This window comes from Acomys minous (genome assembly GCF_964271855.1).
Source record: "Acomys minous genome assembly, chromosome: 19".
NCBI lineage: Eukaryota > Metazoa > Chordata > Mammalia > Rodentia > Muridae > Acomys > Acomys minous.
Genome location: NC_140499.1, coordinates 58,025,767 through 58,039,631, shown reverse-complemented (window position 1 = coordinate 58,039,631; position 13,865 = coordinate 58,025,767). Strand labels below are relative to the sequence as shown.

Below are 13,865 nucleotides of genomic sequence, written 5' to 3'. Positions count from 1 at the left end.
GACAGAAGAAAGCCAGAGAACCCCGAACCACGGTTCCAGCTGCAAGCCCAGGAGGGTCCACGGAAGCTCTGAGTCACCACCACGAGCCCCAGCTGTGCTCCTTAGGCCTTGCGAGGCACAGACAACTGTAGCTCTGCCTTCTCTTCTGGTCCTCACAGGTCCTACCTAGTGTTGTTCCCAACAGGTGTGAGAGCTTCTAAAATCTGAGCAAAACTCTCAACAAAGTCACTTGAGCTGTGTGCTCAGCAAAGCCTGCAAGTACACATAGCCTAAGCTGAACCTAGGCAGCAGTTTTGCGCAGAGTGCCTTTAAACTAATGTAAAACTTACTTTGGTTCTTGGAAATATATTTACTCTAGGAGAGAATTTGCAGGAAATCAGTGTGGGAACACACATTTCCCTTGAATAACTAAAATATAAATAATTAAGGTAATAAAAGTTGACAGCAGAAACTATATCTGCAAGAACGGGGCTCACAAAGTACACTGCCAAGAAATCAATTCTAGCTACAGTCACATTTCAACTAGTCCAGCCCAAGAGAACCCGGGTGGCTCGGCAGGAGCTCTGTGCTGCAGCGAAAGGCAGGATGGAGCAGAAAGGCTGTATAGAGCACTATGGATACTATTTCCACGCTTTGCTTGCTTGAAGCCTGAAATAAAATCTTTAATATGTTCCCAAAGCGTATTATTCCACAAACAGGAAAGCAAGCATCGGAATGGGGCGGAGACCAAGGCCTCTGAGGGTCCCCGAGTGGCACTAGGACATCCTCCCTCTCCCTGCAGTTTCTCCTCAACAGACAAGCACATGGGTCAAACGCCTTCAAGCCCAGAACACCCCTCCTTGGAAGTTCCTTTGTCACTTGCATCTGTGAAGAATGAAGCTGTGTTTTGCAGTAGAGTTAGAAGATCTGTCTTTTCTATTCTACTTTTCCAGAAGAAAGTTTTGGCAATTTTCTTTTCCAGAGCACAGAGTAACTGCAAAGCACCTTTAAGCCGGCAACCTCAGATGCAGTTTATAAAATGAAAAAAAAAATGTGTGGAGCTGAAAGATGGCATGTTGATCAAATGAATGTTTCTTCAGCAGTAGTTAAAAGATGACAACTTTGCACGATGAGAGCCTAGATAGTCAAAACCCAGTCAATATGGTTCCAGATACAATTTCAAACTGTTAGCTTTAGAGCAGTGCCTCATGTGGGACATACAGAAATTTGACATGGAGACTGTTTTATGGGCAATTCATCCAGAAAGCAAACCAGGCTCTTTCTAACTTATAAGAAACCTAAAGTAAAAGCTTCAAAAACAGTTCATTTAACAACCAACTGGTACTTTCTCTTTCTTTGTCCTTGGGAGACATCTTAACCTTTTCTACGATGTTGGAATCACAGGATCATTACTTTCAACGGAGAAGAACCAGCTGCAGAAAACGAAGCTGTCCAAATAAGATGACAAGCCTTGAGGCTGAATACAAAGCCCACCTCACACAAATGGTAGCTTACTGACTGGAGGGCGGGGGGGGGGGGGGGGGGTGACGACATGTTTTCCTACAGGCTCATGGGGCCAGGCTGGGTTTTATACACTTCTGCTTAGCACAGCTACCACTGAGCCTCGTTTGCATGTTGCCTCATACCATGGCTCCTTTCCCTGAAAGCATACCCCAGAGCCCACAGAACTCTCTTCAGCGTCTTTGACATCAAGGATGATTCTGCGGTGTACCATCTTTGGGGTATGAGTCATCCCCTCCTCTTGCAGCTGGGAAGGGGGAGCTCGGATTGCCTATGTCAGATGTGAGAGCTTTCGTGGGCACAGCAACTCCACAGAGAGAAGTCATCTCTTGCCTGCTGATCACATGCGCAGCCGGCTGCACAAGAGCTTGTCCTGACCAGGCTCAACACCACAGAGCCTCAAGCAAACACCCCCACAAACCTCACCAACTTCCTAGGTAGGAGCACTTCTCAATGACTCAGCCAAAGGACCCATGTACCTCCAGCAGAAATTAAGAAACAAAAGAAATGTAGATGCAGAAGACAGCTCATGTGACCTCTCTGACTTAATTTTTCCACTTGGAAAATCGGCATGTTCATTTTCTATTGCAGTTGACTGATTTTCACAAAATTTAGTAGACAGAATTTTATGTTTATTTATAGGACACTCTGGCATCTTTGAAACCAATAAGAATGGCTAAAAGCTTTCAATATATGTGTTCTTTTTGGTTGAGCTTCATAAAAGAATCAAGGGACTGTATTAAGCATTAAGTTTTAGCAAAAATAAAAACTCAATTTCCTCCCCTAATGAAACAAAGGCAATCAAAACCAGTCATTACCTAAAAGCATTGTACCTCCACTTGGCATGGCAGCAGATCGTACATGCAAGCACGTAGTGGAGCTCAGGACATAAGCACGGTCCAGTATGAGTGTCCTCCCCTGTAACAGGAGAGCAATCACACCTCGGGGCTGTCTGAGGCAAGTATGGTAAACAGCAGAGCATGCTGTAAGCAGACTACCTTTAAATAAACTACTGCATGGGCAAGAAGCTTCCATCTATGCTCCCTGAATGAAAAGAGACACTCAGATTAGGAAGTAACAGTCCTGTGAAAAGCAGCCTAGGAAAAGTTTTACTTAAAAACAAAACAAACAAACAAACAAAAACCCAAACCAAACCAAAACAACTCATGCATATAAGTCTAACAATTCTTCCAAGGGGTTGCTCCACCACCAGATTCTCTGCTTTTCCACAGCCCTAATCCCCAGATCTCAGCTTTCACATTTCTACATTTATCTTTACAAATGAGATCAGAAAATACAGCAATTTGACTAAGAGCGGGGACCAAGGTCAGCTTAATAACCTGAAGTTTTCAGTGGGGCAAGATCTGAATGTGGGTAAAGAAAAGCAGTGTATGGGTTTCCTTTTGAGGAGGGACTCTCAGGACGGTCTAGGAGGGAAATCCAGACTCAAGAGTAATCTGAGAATAAAGCAGAGCTGGAACATGAGAGCCTGAGAGCAGGTGACAGGAGACAAGGCCCAACTGCGGCAGCCACTTGAGTCTTCCCAGGGTTCAGGGCTGGGGTGATCAAGAGCGGTTTGTGTATCTCTCTGGTCTTTGGAAACTTCCAGGGACACTTTTCTAAGGATGGTTATGTGCAATGCGATGGCATTCCATTTGTGCAGCCATCTGTCTGTCCAGACTAGGACCTACTATGTGCTTGGTAAGACAGTAGATGCTAAGGGGTACCAGCAAGAGCTCTGTAAGCATCAAACACTAACAAAATGTAACTCACTGTTTACTGCACAGGAAAATGGCAAGATAAATGAAAAGTGAGTGAAATTCTGAAGTTTTTTATATGTAGGGAATGGGTGTGGGGTGGGGTGCACACACTCCTTAATTAAATAAGAAGTCCAAGCGCAGTGCGCTGCAGCAAAGCCCTGACGGCACACCTCCACCACTGCCATTTATTTAATGAATACTCCTGGGCACTCTTTAAATTGAAAGATGGTTCATTAGATCTGTGCATCTGCCCTTCTCGGCAATCTGTTGTGCTTCTCATGAAGGCAGAAAACATGAACATATCATTTTCGGGAATGCGATGAGTAACTCAGCTCCCAGTGATTATGGAGTCATAAAGGGCTCAGGCTGCCTAATTTCGGGAAACAATTTGTCTGAATCATTCTCTGTCTGCTCCAATCTCGTATACTCATCCATCCTGGAAATCTCAAGGACAAACCCTTTTATTTTTTTAAAGTCACCTAATACATTATCTTCCATCTATAAATATTATATTATATCTTAAGGGTACTAAAAAAAATAAATCTTTAAAAGGTAAAAACAAAAACAAAAGTAAAAAAACTCTGCCTCCTTCCTGAAGTGTTCAGCACCTCCTCTGGGCTGCAATCTCCCTGAGAGCTGGCCAGCCACAGTGGATGGACATAGACACTATGCAGGAGGTGAGCAATTGCTCCCCCCACCCGGCCCCGCAGTGCCTGCTACTTTGGAGAGTTAGTTTTCCCCAAACAGGCCCACAAACTGTTCAAACAGATTCCCTCATCTGCTACTGTCCTTGACAGCACTTGTTTAAGGCCTGCTGGGGTTGGACCCAGAGAAGACTGGGACAGAAACATACATATGAAGAATGCCCTAACTTTATAGTTTATGTTCAGCAAAGTGAGGTGGACACATTCCAGGGGCAAGTGCAGCAATCTCAAAAGCTGCCTTTTGAGGATGTGAAATAGCTGTGTTCTTAAAATTTTAAAAGGTCCTTTCTCCCTCCCTATGGAAAGGGCTGATACACAACAATTCTTAATGCCACTTTTAGTGGATTCCTTTTGGAAATCAGTCTAGAATGGTGTGGTTCTCAACCTGTGAGTCGAGACCCCCTTTGCGGGGTTGCACATCAGATATTTATATTACAATTCATAACAGTGACAAAAATACATTTATGAAGTAGCAACAGACTAATTTTATGGTTGGGGTCACTACAACATGAGGAATTGCATCAAAGGGTCTCAGCATTAGGAGGTTGAGAACCAATGGGCTAGAGCAAAGAAATGGCCAAGAAACTTCAGTGTACTACAAACTACTTCAAAGGGTTGGCTTGAACCCAGCTGTTCAAAGGCCAGATGTATCAAAGGCCAGATGCAGAGATGGCACTGATGTCTTTGAAGCCAAAGATTCTTGGTCCCCTCCTTCCTTCCCTGAGGTGAGCGAAAGCATGCTAATAAGATGTGGATCTGTAATTCAGTGTTGAATTCAAATGGAAAAGGTGATGGGGAAGATGGGTAAAGATTAAGACTGGTTTGTTACAACAACTGTGCTGGCTGGTTTTATGTCACCTTGATATAAGCTAGAGTCACCAGAGAGGATGGAGCCTCAACTGAGAAAATGCGTCCATAAGATTGTAGATAATCCTGTAGGGCATTTTCTTAATTAGTGATTGATCCGTGAGGTGCCATCCCTGGGCTGGTGGTCCTGGGTTCTGTCAGAAGGCAGCTGGGCAAGCCATGGGGAGCCAGCCAGTGAGCAGCACCCCTCCACTGCCTTTTCATCAGCTCCTGCCCCCAGGTTCCTGCTTGAGTTCCTGTCCTGACTTCCTTCAGTGATGAGTAAGCCAAATAAACCATTTCCATCCCAAGTTGCTTTTGGTCATGGTGTTTCGTCACTGCAATAGTGACCCAAACTATGACAGAAATGGAGGGAACACATGAGTTGTAAGGGGCTCAGAATTTCTGTACAGGATGCTGATCATCTGAGTTCTTCAAATATCTGCTGATGGCTCAGCAATCTGAATGACAAAGACTGGAACTGAACTTTCTTTTAGGACACTGGTTAACACAAATGACAGCTGTTACATGTGTATAGCTAAGACAGCACCCCATCAGAAGCCGTGATCAAGTCAACCTGGGGTATCAGAACGATAGCACACTGTGCTTATTTACAGCTGGTCAGAAAACAGGAGTTCTCATATAAGGCCTGTTTGCTTCTCAAAGTAGCTGACTTACCGAGGACAAGAAAAACCATTCAGCCAGCAGTAGGCTGCCTAGTGCACTATAAACCATTATACTACAGTTATTGAGTATTTAAACACACACACGTGCACACACACACACACACACACACACTCACTCACTCACATTAGTACAATATCCCTGTATATTTATTACTGACCTTTTAAATATCAAGAATCCAGTTTCCACAGGTTTTGTTGCTCTTGAAGATGATAGGAGTTCAAGGCCAGCCTAGGTTACACGATACCCTATCTCAAAAAATATCTAAAATCACAAAACAACTTCCCACTTTCTCTTGTTGACAAGAAGATGACAACTGTGACAGAATGCCACCCTCACTGATGCTGCATCACTTTACTGTTGCCATGACAAAGAGATCCACAGAGCCCAAAGTAGTTCTGAAAGGATGGAAAATCCCTAGGCTACCTCAAGGGCATCAGATTCTCTAGCAGCCCGAAGGAGGCATCCTGAAGCCTCATAGGATGAAGATGTCTAGGAAGCCTGCAACATTATACAGGCTAAATGTTTTCTGACGTTGGGAGACCTAACATCCTGTCATGGCTCAATACTATTAAGACATCTAGAAACCCTATGCATTGTTGTTTTCCCTGCAAACACGTGGGAACACATAACATTTGAACGAGCTTCCAAGTCTCCATGGCTCCTGTGGCAGCCAGAAGTTCTGCTTCCTCTTCTGGTGTGCTGAGGAGCAGGCCAGCACATATTCTCAAGGGCAGCAAGTGAGGACAGTGCCTGACCCCTCTCAGAGCTGTCTGGGGGAGGAGTGGAGAAGTGTGCTTGAGAGTAAGTAGGGGCCTCTGTGGAGCATCATCCAGCCTGCTGAGCTGGCTTAATTTCCAATGCAATCGACACTTACCACTAACGCAAAGCTGTGCTCCGGCAGCATCCCATACTGCTGGACAAGCCTTTCTCTGGTTGCGCTGGGGAGCTCAGGGAGCATTTCTCGAAGCTGGTCAATGTTGATCACCTGCTGAGAGTCTGCACCTGGAGGCAGAGACCCGGCATCATAGAGGACTAAGGGAGGCAGGTTGGGCTCTGGCATAAACCTAAACAAAGAGAAGAGACGAGACCTGATTCTGGGTGTCTGAGCTGGTTAGGACCACAAATTGAACACTGATGGGAATACTTCTGTGCCAGCTCCGGGGCCATAATGATTGCAAAGGTTTCTGACAGGCGACTGAGTAACATGGAATTAGCCCACATTCTGGTTTATACTAGTGTCAGAGAGGCTGGAAACTGAAGGACCAATGAGACTAACATACTTGTGAGAAAGAAAGATGACTTTAATTTTCTATTTTTAATAGTACTGTACAATAAATGAAAAGTCAAAGGGGAAAGAGGCTCTTCCCTTCCTGAGAAGCAGAACAAAACGGACTTTGCCTAAATGACATGTGAAAGCTAGCCGGGGAAGGAGGAGGGTTAGTAGGTGGAGCCTGGCACACTATCAGGACAGTGACCCTGCCCCATGTAACGGCCGCTTCATGCCACTAGACAAATGCCAGACCCACGGAGTGAACAGAAGAGAATGAGGGAATTTCAGTGTAAAGGATGGATTTCGGTGAATAATAAGCAGCAATATAGGCTCATTGTTGTAGTAAAGCACATAAAGTGAGTGCTCGACTAGAAGAGAGTACATAAAACAACACTTCCCATTGAAAGCTGCTCTAGAAAGTCAGTCGTTAATAATCAGGTGGGCTGTAGCACTGCTGTAATTTATGAAAAAAATATCCCTCTGTTCTGCCCTGTTCTGCACTGCTTCTCCTATGCCCACAAGGCCAGGAGACTTATGTAAAAGCAGGGTGCTGTTCAACAAATGCAGGGAGGGACAGGATTAGAACTGTAGGTAGTTCCTCAGTGCAGTGCCACAGCTCAGCTGTGGGCCAGTCTGCCCTCTAAAGCTAAGCAAACCCAAAGGGAGGCGTCTTGGGAGCCAGTGCTGTCTAACTTGGGCTCAGAAGCAGAAGACCCCAGTGAGTCAAAAAGCAAACTCCATGCTCAATAAGAAATTACAGGAATAGCCGCACGGGAGAATGAAGAAGGTCTTGTGGGAAAGTCTGCACCCAGAAGACCACTCTAACAGAAAGTCCCTGCCTTTGATGGGCTCATGACAAGAGTGTGCCAGGGAAGGTATATCACACATCACAAAGGAAGGCCATGTCAATTTCAAAACTTTGTTGCCAAAGCTTCCATCTTTATAATCTGCTGAACTCTATGAGAAAAAGTAAAAGATTCCATTTATCTTAGGCCTATCCCTATGCTTTGTTTTATGTGAACATCTTCTGTTATGCAACAGCATCCCTGGGTTAGGAATGGGATGGAGAGCCTCTACATGATAGGGGAGCGCTCTACTGATAAACTAGTGGCTCCTAATTTGCTTCTCTTGGCAATGAAACAGCATCACGTGAGCTTTGAAGAGACCCTCCACTGAGAAACCGATCTCTTTTTGACACCCTCCAAAGGATTCCAATGTATTACAGAATTTACTACCAGTTGTAAGCCTACGCCCACCCTAGCCTGCCATCCTCTTGGTTGGACCATAGCATCTTTGTTATACAAGTCTGTGAACAGGTATCTGCCAGAAACTGAATCCTACCAAACAAGGAACTCTCCAGCTACCAAGTCAAGAAAATACCTCTTGTAGTTTACATGTAACATACAGTAAGAAATAGTGATTCCTATCATGTAATAACAGGTAGTTTCCAAAATCCTCCAGCATCGTTATGCTGACTTTCAAATGGGTTTGAAATAGACCCTCAAATGTATGTTGGTGCTCTGCATGGGGGTAATTACCTGTAGTCTTGTTTCCCTTCTTTGTCTCTCATTGGCACGGTGCACCTGCAACAGTCAGAGAAGACAGCACTAAGCAACTGCATGTACTCCTGGCTAGACATGTGCAGGGAGGGGCCTTACTATGGGCTGGAGCTCAATCATCCCCGAGGCCATGTGTTATTTAAACACTTGGTCCTATTAAGAAGAGGAGAAACTTGAGACGTGTTAGAAAGAGAGGGAGCCCAATGGGAGGCCTTCGGGTCATTAGAATATGCCCTCAAAGGGGACAGTGGAACCCTGGTCTTTCCTGGCTTTTGTTTTCTAGTATGTTACTTTCTTTACTCTTAAAAACATACCTGGTAAAAACAACTTAAAACGGAAAACGCATATATATTTTAGCTTGTAGCTTCAGAAGTGTTAATCCATCTTGGTGGGAAAGTATGGCACAGCACACAAAGAAACGGGAACGCAGGAACAGAGTAAGACCCAAAGACGGCCCCCAGGAACCCAGTCCTCTTACCAGGCCTCACCCCCAGTAATGCCGTCATATGACCCCATGAAGGGATTAGTCATTCATTAACCTGGGGTTTAATGGTCTAATGGTCTCTGGAAACAGCAGCAGACATACCCAGAGGCATGCTTCACTAATCAAGCTACTATTCAAGATTGATCAGCCAGCACACTGACATGAGGCAAGCAGTTTAGCTCAGCCATGTGCTTGCAATGTGCCACTTCAATCACAGACTGAGGCCTATGAAACTGGGAACCAAAATTAACCTTTTCTCTTTATAAGTTGAATGGCTCAAATATTTGTGATAGTAACAGCTACCCGGCATAGGGTTTTCTCAATCAATGACAGGCAAATTCAAGTTCTTCAGATTTCCATAGCAGATATTTACATACATACAAACATGATAACAAAGGAAAGAGAATGCTCAGAAGGATAATTTTGTATCAAACAAACAAACAAAACCCAAAACTGCTTCAGTAATTCATGTGTGTATAACAAGGGATTAGACCAGGGCTTTAAAGCATTCCCAGCAAGCACCCTGTTGCTGAGCCACACCCCAGCTGGCTTTCAGTCAGCATAAACTCTAGGCTTTTGAGTATTCTTTAGTATTTTAAAGTACAAAATTCTTAAAATTCAGAATGAGAAAAATTAGGGCTCAAAAAAAAAAAAAAGTGTCTGTGTTGTTTTGAATGAGAAATGTCCCCTAGAGGCAGTTGAACACTTGGTCCTCAGCTGGCAGTGCTATTGGGGGTGTGAGTGCAGTCTTGCTAGAGGAAGTACATCACTGGGTGGGCGGGCTTTGAGAGCTCACAGCCTTGTCCACCATGTGTGCTCTCTCAGCTTTGTGTCTGTGGCTAAGAGTCAATCTCAGTTTCCTGCTCCAGCCATTTGCAGCTTTGGCTCCCTGGCCAGTATGGATGCTGCCTCTGGGATCACAGGCTGAAGTAAACTCTTCATGGGCTGCTTTTGATCAGTGTTTTATCACAGCAACACTGACACCGTACCCTTCATCACCAGCCCTCAGGCCTTTTCTACACCAAGCTTGGGCTCTGAGAGGCCTGACAGATTATTCAAGGGAATAAAACGTCTTGCCACAAAGCAGGTGAGCTGGAAGCAAGGGGAACCCTATGGGGCTCAGGGGTCTTTTTTCTTACGGCTACAGACAAGCTCAGGATTTAGTTAAAGGGTCCATGGCTGGGCCCCACTTCCTAGCTGTGCCAACAGGCATCTGGATACAAACTCACCCCAGCTTATAATCAAATGAACGAGTTTCATTCAGAATTTCACCTCCACTCTCAAGTTCAGTGATTTGCCTCTGAATTTCATAGTCTACGAAAAACATAGCAAGTTAGTATATCTTGAATACCTTTCATCCCTGCAGGCAATATTTAGAAACCAGTCTCAACCCTTAAGTTAAAAAAACAAAAAACAAAAAACAAAAAAACAATCAAGGAGCTTGCGTACAATGTCATTCCCTTGCAGGGTGCATTTTCTTCTCATGACTGGGAAGGGCCTTGAGAAGCTTGTCTCCTCCCCGCTCTCTTTTTCAGACACCTCAGTTCAGATTGATTAACAACTAGTGCAGACTACATGCACCTTGGTAGGAGGGCTGGGACTAATGTGTAGGTCTCGTGACTGCAGATCTAGGATTGTGGCCTATTAGACTTCCTTACCCTGGGGCAACAGATGGGACCCAAGGAGCCCTGGTAGCCCTCCAAAATGATACACAAAAATATAGGTGAAAATGTATGTACACGGGGCTCTCATTTCTTTTCCAATCAAAACTGCTGAACAGAATTAAACCCCAGCACGTGGTAAGCTCCTCTGAGAAAGGAAGCCTTCCCCAACTCCCCACCCTTCGGTCCCTGCTCAGATCCAAGCCCTTTAATCTGACCTGCTAAAAGGTAGCAACTCCAAGCTCATCCATTTGTATCCCACCTCTCTCACCTCAACGTTTGCCTTGACTGACATGAAATGGTGGCTAAAAAGTCTAACATGATTTGAAAAAAACCTCATGGGAAAATTGCAGGCTTGGAGAATTAAGCCCGTGGTGGCAAAGGTTTGCTTCTGCTAGCCTATGTTTGAACACAGGTAGAATTCTGACCATTGCTTCAGAGGGCACTTATATAACAAAAAGAGGTTAAGGCCAAGTGAAAAATACCAAGGGCGCCTCTGTCCAGCACTACAGACAAGACGTGAGCTCTGGTCGCCTGCCTTTTGTTTGGTCACTGTAGCCATCTTTTAGATCAATGCAGCCCTGAACACTGCATGCCCACTGCACTTGCCCCAAGCTCCTTCACGAACCCAGGCTGCAAGCACGAGCCTCCCCTTTCACCCCTTTGACAGCTTGAGAAAATTGACTGTGTCCCCTTTCAGAGACAGGAGTCACTCCTTAACCTTATCCTGCTGTCCTGTGAGCTATCCCTTGAATCATTTTAATGCCTTTTCTCTAAAAATATGTCCCTTCAAGTGTCATGCCTGGGCTGGCTAATCATTTTGGGTTTGGGACCAAGATTTTACACAGACGGGAGCAGCCTCTTCTGAACTGTGTCCCTCCTTCCCCAGAGCCCCAGCTCCCACCCACTAGCCCTCTTGGCTGCAGCACACAAACGTGTACTTTAGCAGACTTGCTCTCTGTGTACCCGACAGGGTTCACTTTTAAACCACCCCTCCCTCCTCTATGGTGTCTCTGGCTTTATAAGGACTCTTGAGTCTTCTGAGATGTCCTCCCTTCAGACCCAGTTTCTAACTTCTGTAGGACTGCCCTTAGTGCTAGCCTGCTCTACATTAGCTACCATCAAACAGTTGTCACTGGTGAAACCCCCACTGTATGCTCCCAGAAAACCAGCCTTGACTGCATGGCACATGCAATCTATTAGCTGGGAATGGTAAAAAGTAGAAAAACCTACCAAGTGGACTATAGTCAGTCTAATGAATGAACTTGACTTCATAAAGCCTAGGACAGATGGTAGGACATAGCCACCATAGTTTGTAAATCCTCCTAACGCAGGTAGAGTCTATTTCCCTTCCCTTAGGTCTGGTTTGAACTTAAGTTGCTTTGAGAAAAAAAAGTGTCAGCAGTGACTCTGTGAGTGGAGCTCTAGAAATAATGGCTCAGTGGACTTTTGAGGCTTCTGCCTCTACCTTCCTGGGACCCTCCACTGGCAAATACAAAGGCAGGCAAGGGAGGGACAAAAGACCACGTGGATGTGTATGGAGAGGCCTTAAGTCACAGGGACCCATGTGACTGAGGCCAGCTCATATCTTCACTTCTGCTGCCCCAACAGTTTCCAGAGCTGCAGGCATGAGTGGAGGCAGGAGCAGAACCACTGCCTGGTCCACAGATGGTGGCCCACAGAACCACTGCCTGGCCCACAGATGGTGGCCCACAGATGGCAGAACCACTGCCTGGCCCACAGATGGTGGCCCACAGATGGCAGAACCACTGCCTGGCCCACAGATGGTGGCCCACAGATGGCAGAACCACTGCCTGGCCCACAGATGGTGGCCCACAGATGGCAGAACCACTGCCTGGCCCACAGATGGTGGCCCACAGATGGCAGAACCACTGCCTGGTCCACAGATGGTGGCCCACAGATGGCAGAACCACTGCCTGGTCCACAGATGGTGGACCACAGAACCACTGCCTGGCCCACAGATGGTGGCCCACAGAACCACTGCCTGGCCCACAGATGGTGGCCCACAGATGGCAGAACCACTGCCTGGCCCACAGATGGTGGCCCACAGATGGCAGGAGCAGCGAGCACTGTTGCCCACTACAGTCGGGGTCAATGGATGTGCAGAGGAGCCCAGTAGGAGCCCACACCCAGCAGGAGCCCACGTCGACATTCACCTATGGCTTTGGCCAAGAACCTGAGGCTGTTGAGATTCTTCACTTCAGTCCGGACGCCTAGGGGTGCCCCGGGGTGATGCACGGATATGTTGGCGTCTACTCTCAGCTGACCCTCTGGAAGGGAAAAACATAAAGACCCCATGGAAATTCTTTGAAGCAATATGGCTCGTAGGGAGGAAGGTCAAGGTAAGTAGTATCTGACTTGCTGTCTGTCTAGTTAGAGCAACCTAGCTTAGCGAGCAGAACTGCCTGTGACACACGGCCAGCCAGAGTCCTGAGGTGTGTGTAAATATGCTTGTTCTTGCACACTCACAGACATTCCGGATGCACCAGCTGGTAGAATCTATCTAGTGTCTGCACGCTAAATGATAGTAAGGTTATTAAAATAGAGGTCCACTCTGCAATTTTACTCTGCAGATATCTTCAAAGCCTCTGAGCTGGGTTTAGGGGACGCCTCAAAAATGATTATGTGAAACCCCTCCGGTGCTCTCCAGTGAAACAGGGATCTGTGTGGTTTCCAGAGATTTATAAGACAGTCCTTGAGAATTTACAGCTCAAGGGCAGGAGCGGAAACCTGGGCTGTTTCCCTCCCCTTCGCAGGCACTGTAATGATTTTCCTTCTATAAACAGGAGTCTGAGGCCTTCCCGGTTGCCATGAGGATTTGCCGAAGCAGAGAGACTGTGTAGTGGGAAGGGTGGAGGGATGAGAGGGAGAGCTGACCCCATCCTTGCAGGACCCTCTCTGCCCCGGAAAGCCCCTTGGCTTAGGAAACATAACCCTAAAGAAGCTGATGATTTTTGGAGAGGACTAAAGGCTTCTGAGAGAGGGAGAGAGGCAAGAATCCCATGACAAATATGAAGACAAGAAATAATCACATCTTGTATCTTACAAAGTAAAGCCCAAGTTCCAGTCTGCAATTTTATGTGCAATATCAACAAGACGGGAGAGAGCATGTTGCTCTTATTTCTTTTGTGAGAGAGTCTCGCTGTGGTGCCTGGCTAGCCTTGAATTCACTCTTCTCCTACACTGGCCTCGCAAGGAGCTGGAGGTACAGGTGTGTGTCGCTGCTCCTGCTTCTTGGGTAGATTTTAAATGGAAGATGTTAATCTGTTGAATCTGATGATGGGCCAAGTAAATTCATTTCCCAAATGTTCCACAACAAAAATATATTAACGCTAAAAGCACAAATAAATTCCGTGCCAGAAAAAGGAGGACT

General features: G+C 46.0%; 1 protein-coding gene across 1 annotated transcript in view; it reads right to left on the bottom strand.

Annotated features, from left to right (window-relative positions):
* GATB (glutamyl-tRNA amidotransferase subunit B) overlaps positions 1–13,865 on the bottom strand; it is a 73,360-nt gene that overhangs the window by 22,091 nt on the left and 37,404 nt on the right. The window contains exons 6-9 of the mRNA XM_084768567.1: positions 12,649–12,762; positions 10,040–10,124; positions 8,306–8,350; positions 6,372–6,561 (exon numbers count right to left, since the gene is read on the bottom strand). Of these exons, the coding sequence (XP_084624693.1) occupies positions 6,372–6,561; positions 8,306–8,350; positions 10,040–10,124; positions 12,649–12,762 (434 nt within the window). The remainder of the gene's footprint in view (positions 1–6,371; positions 6,562–8,305; positions 8,351–10,039; positions 10,125–12,648; positions 12,763–13,865) is intronic.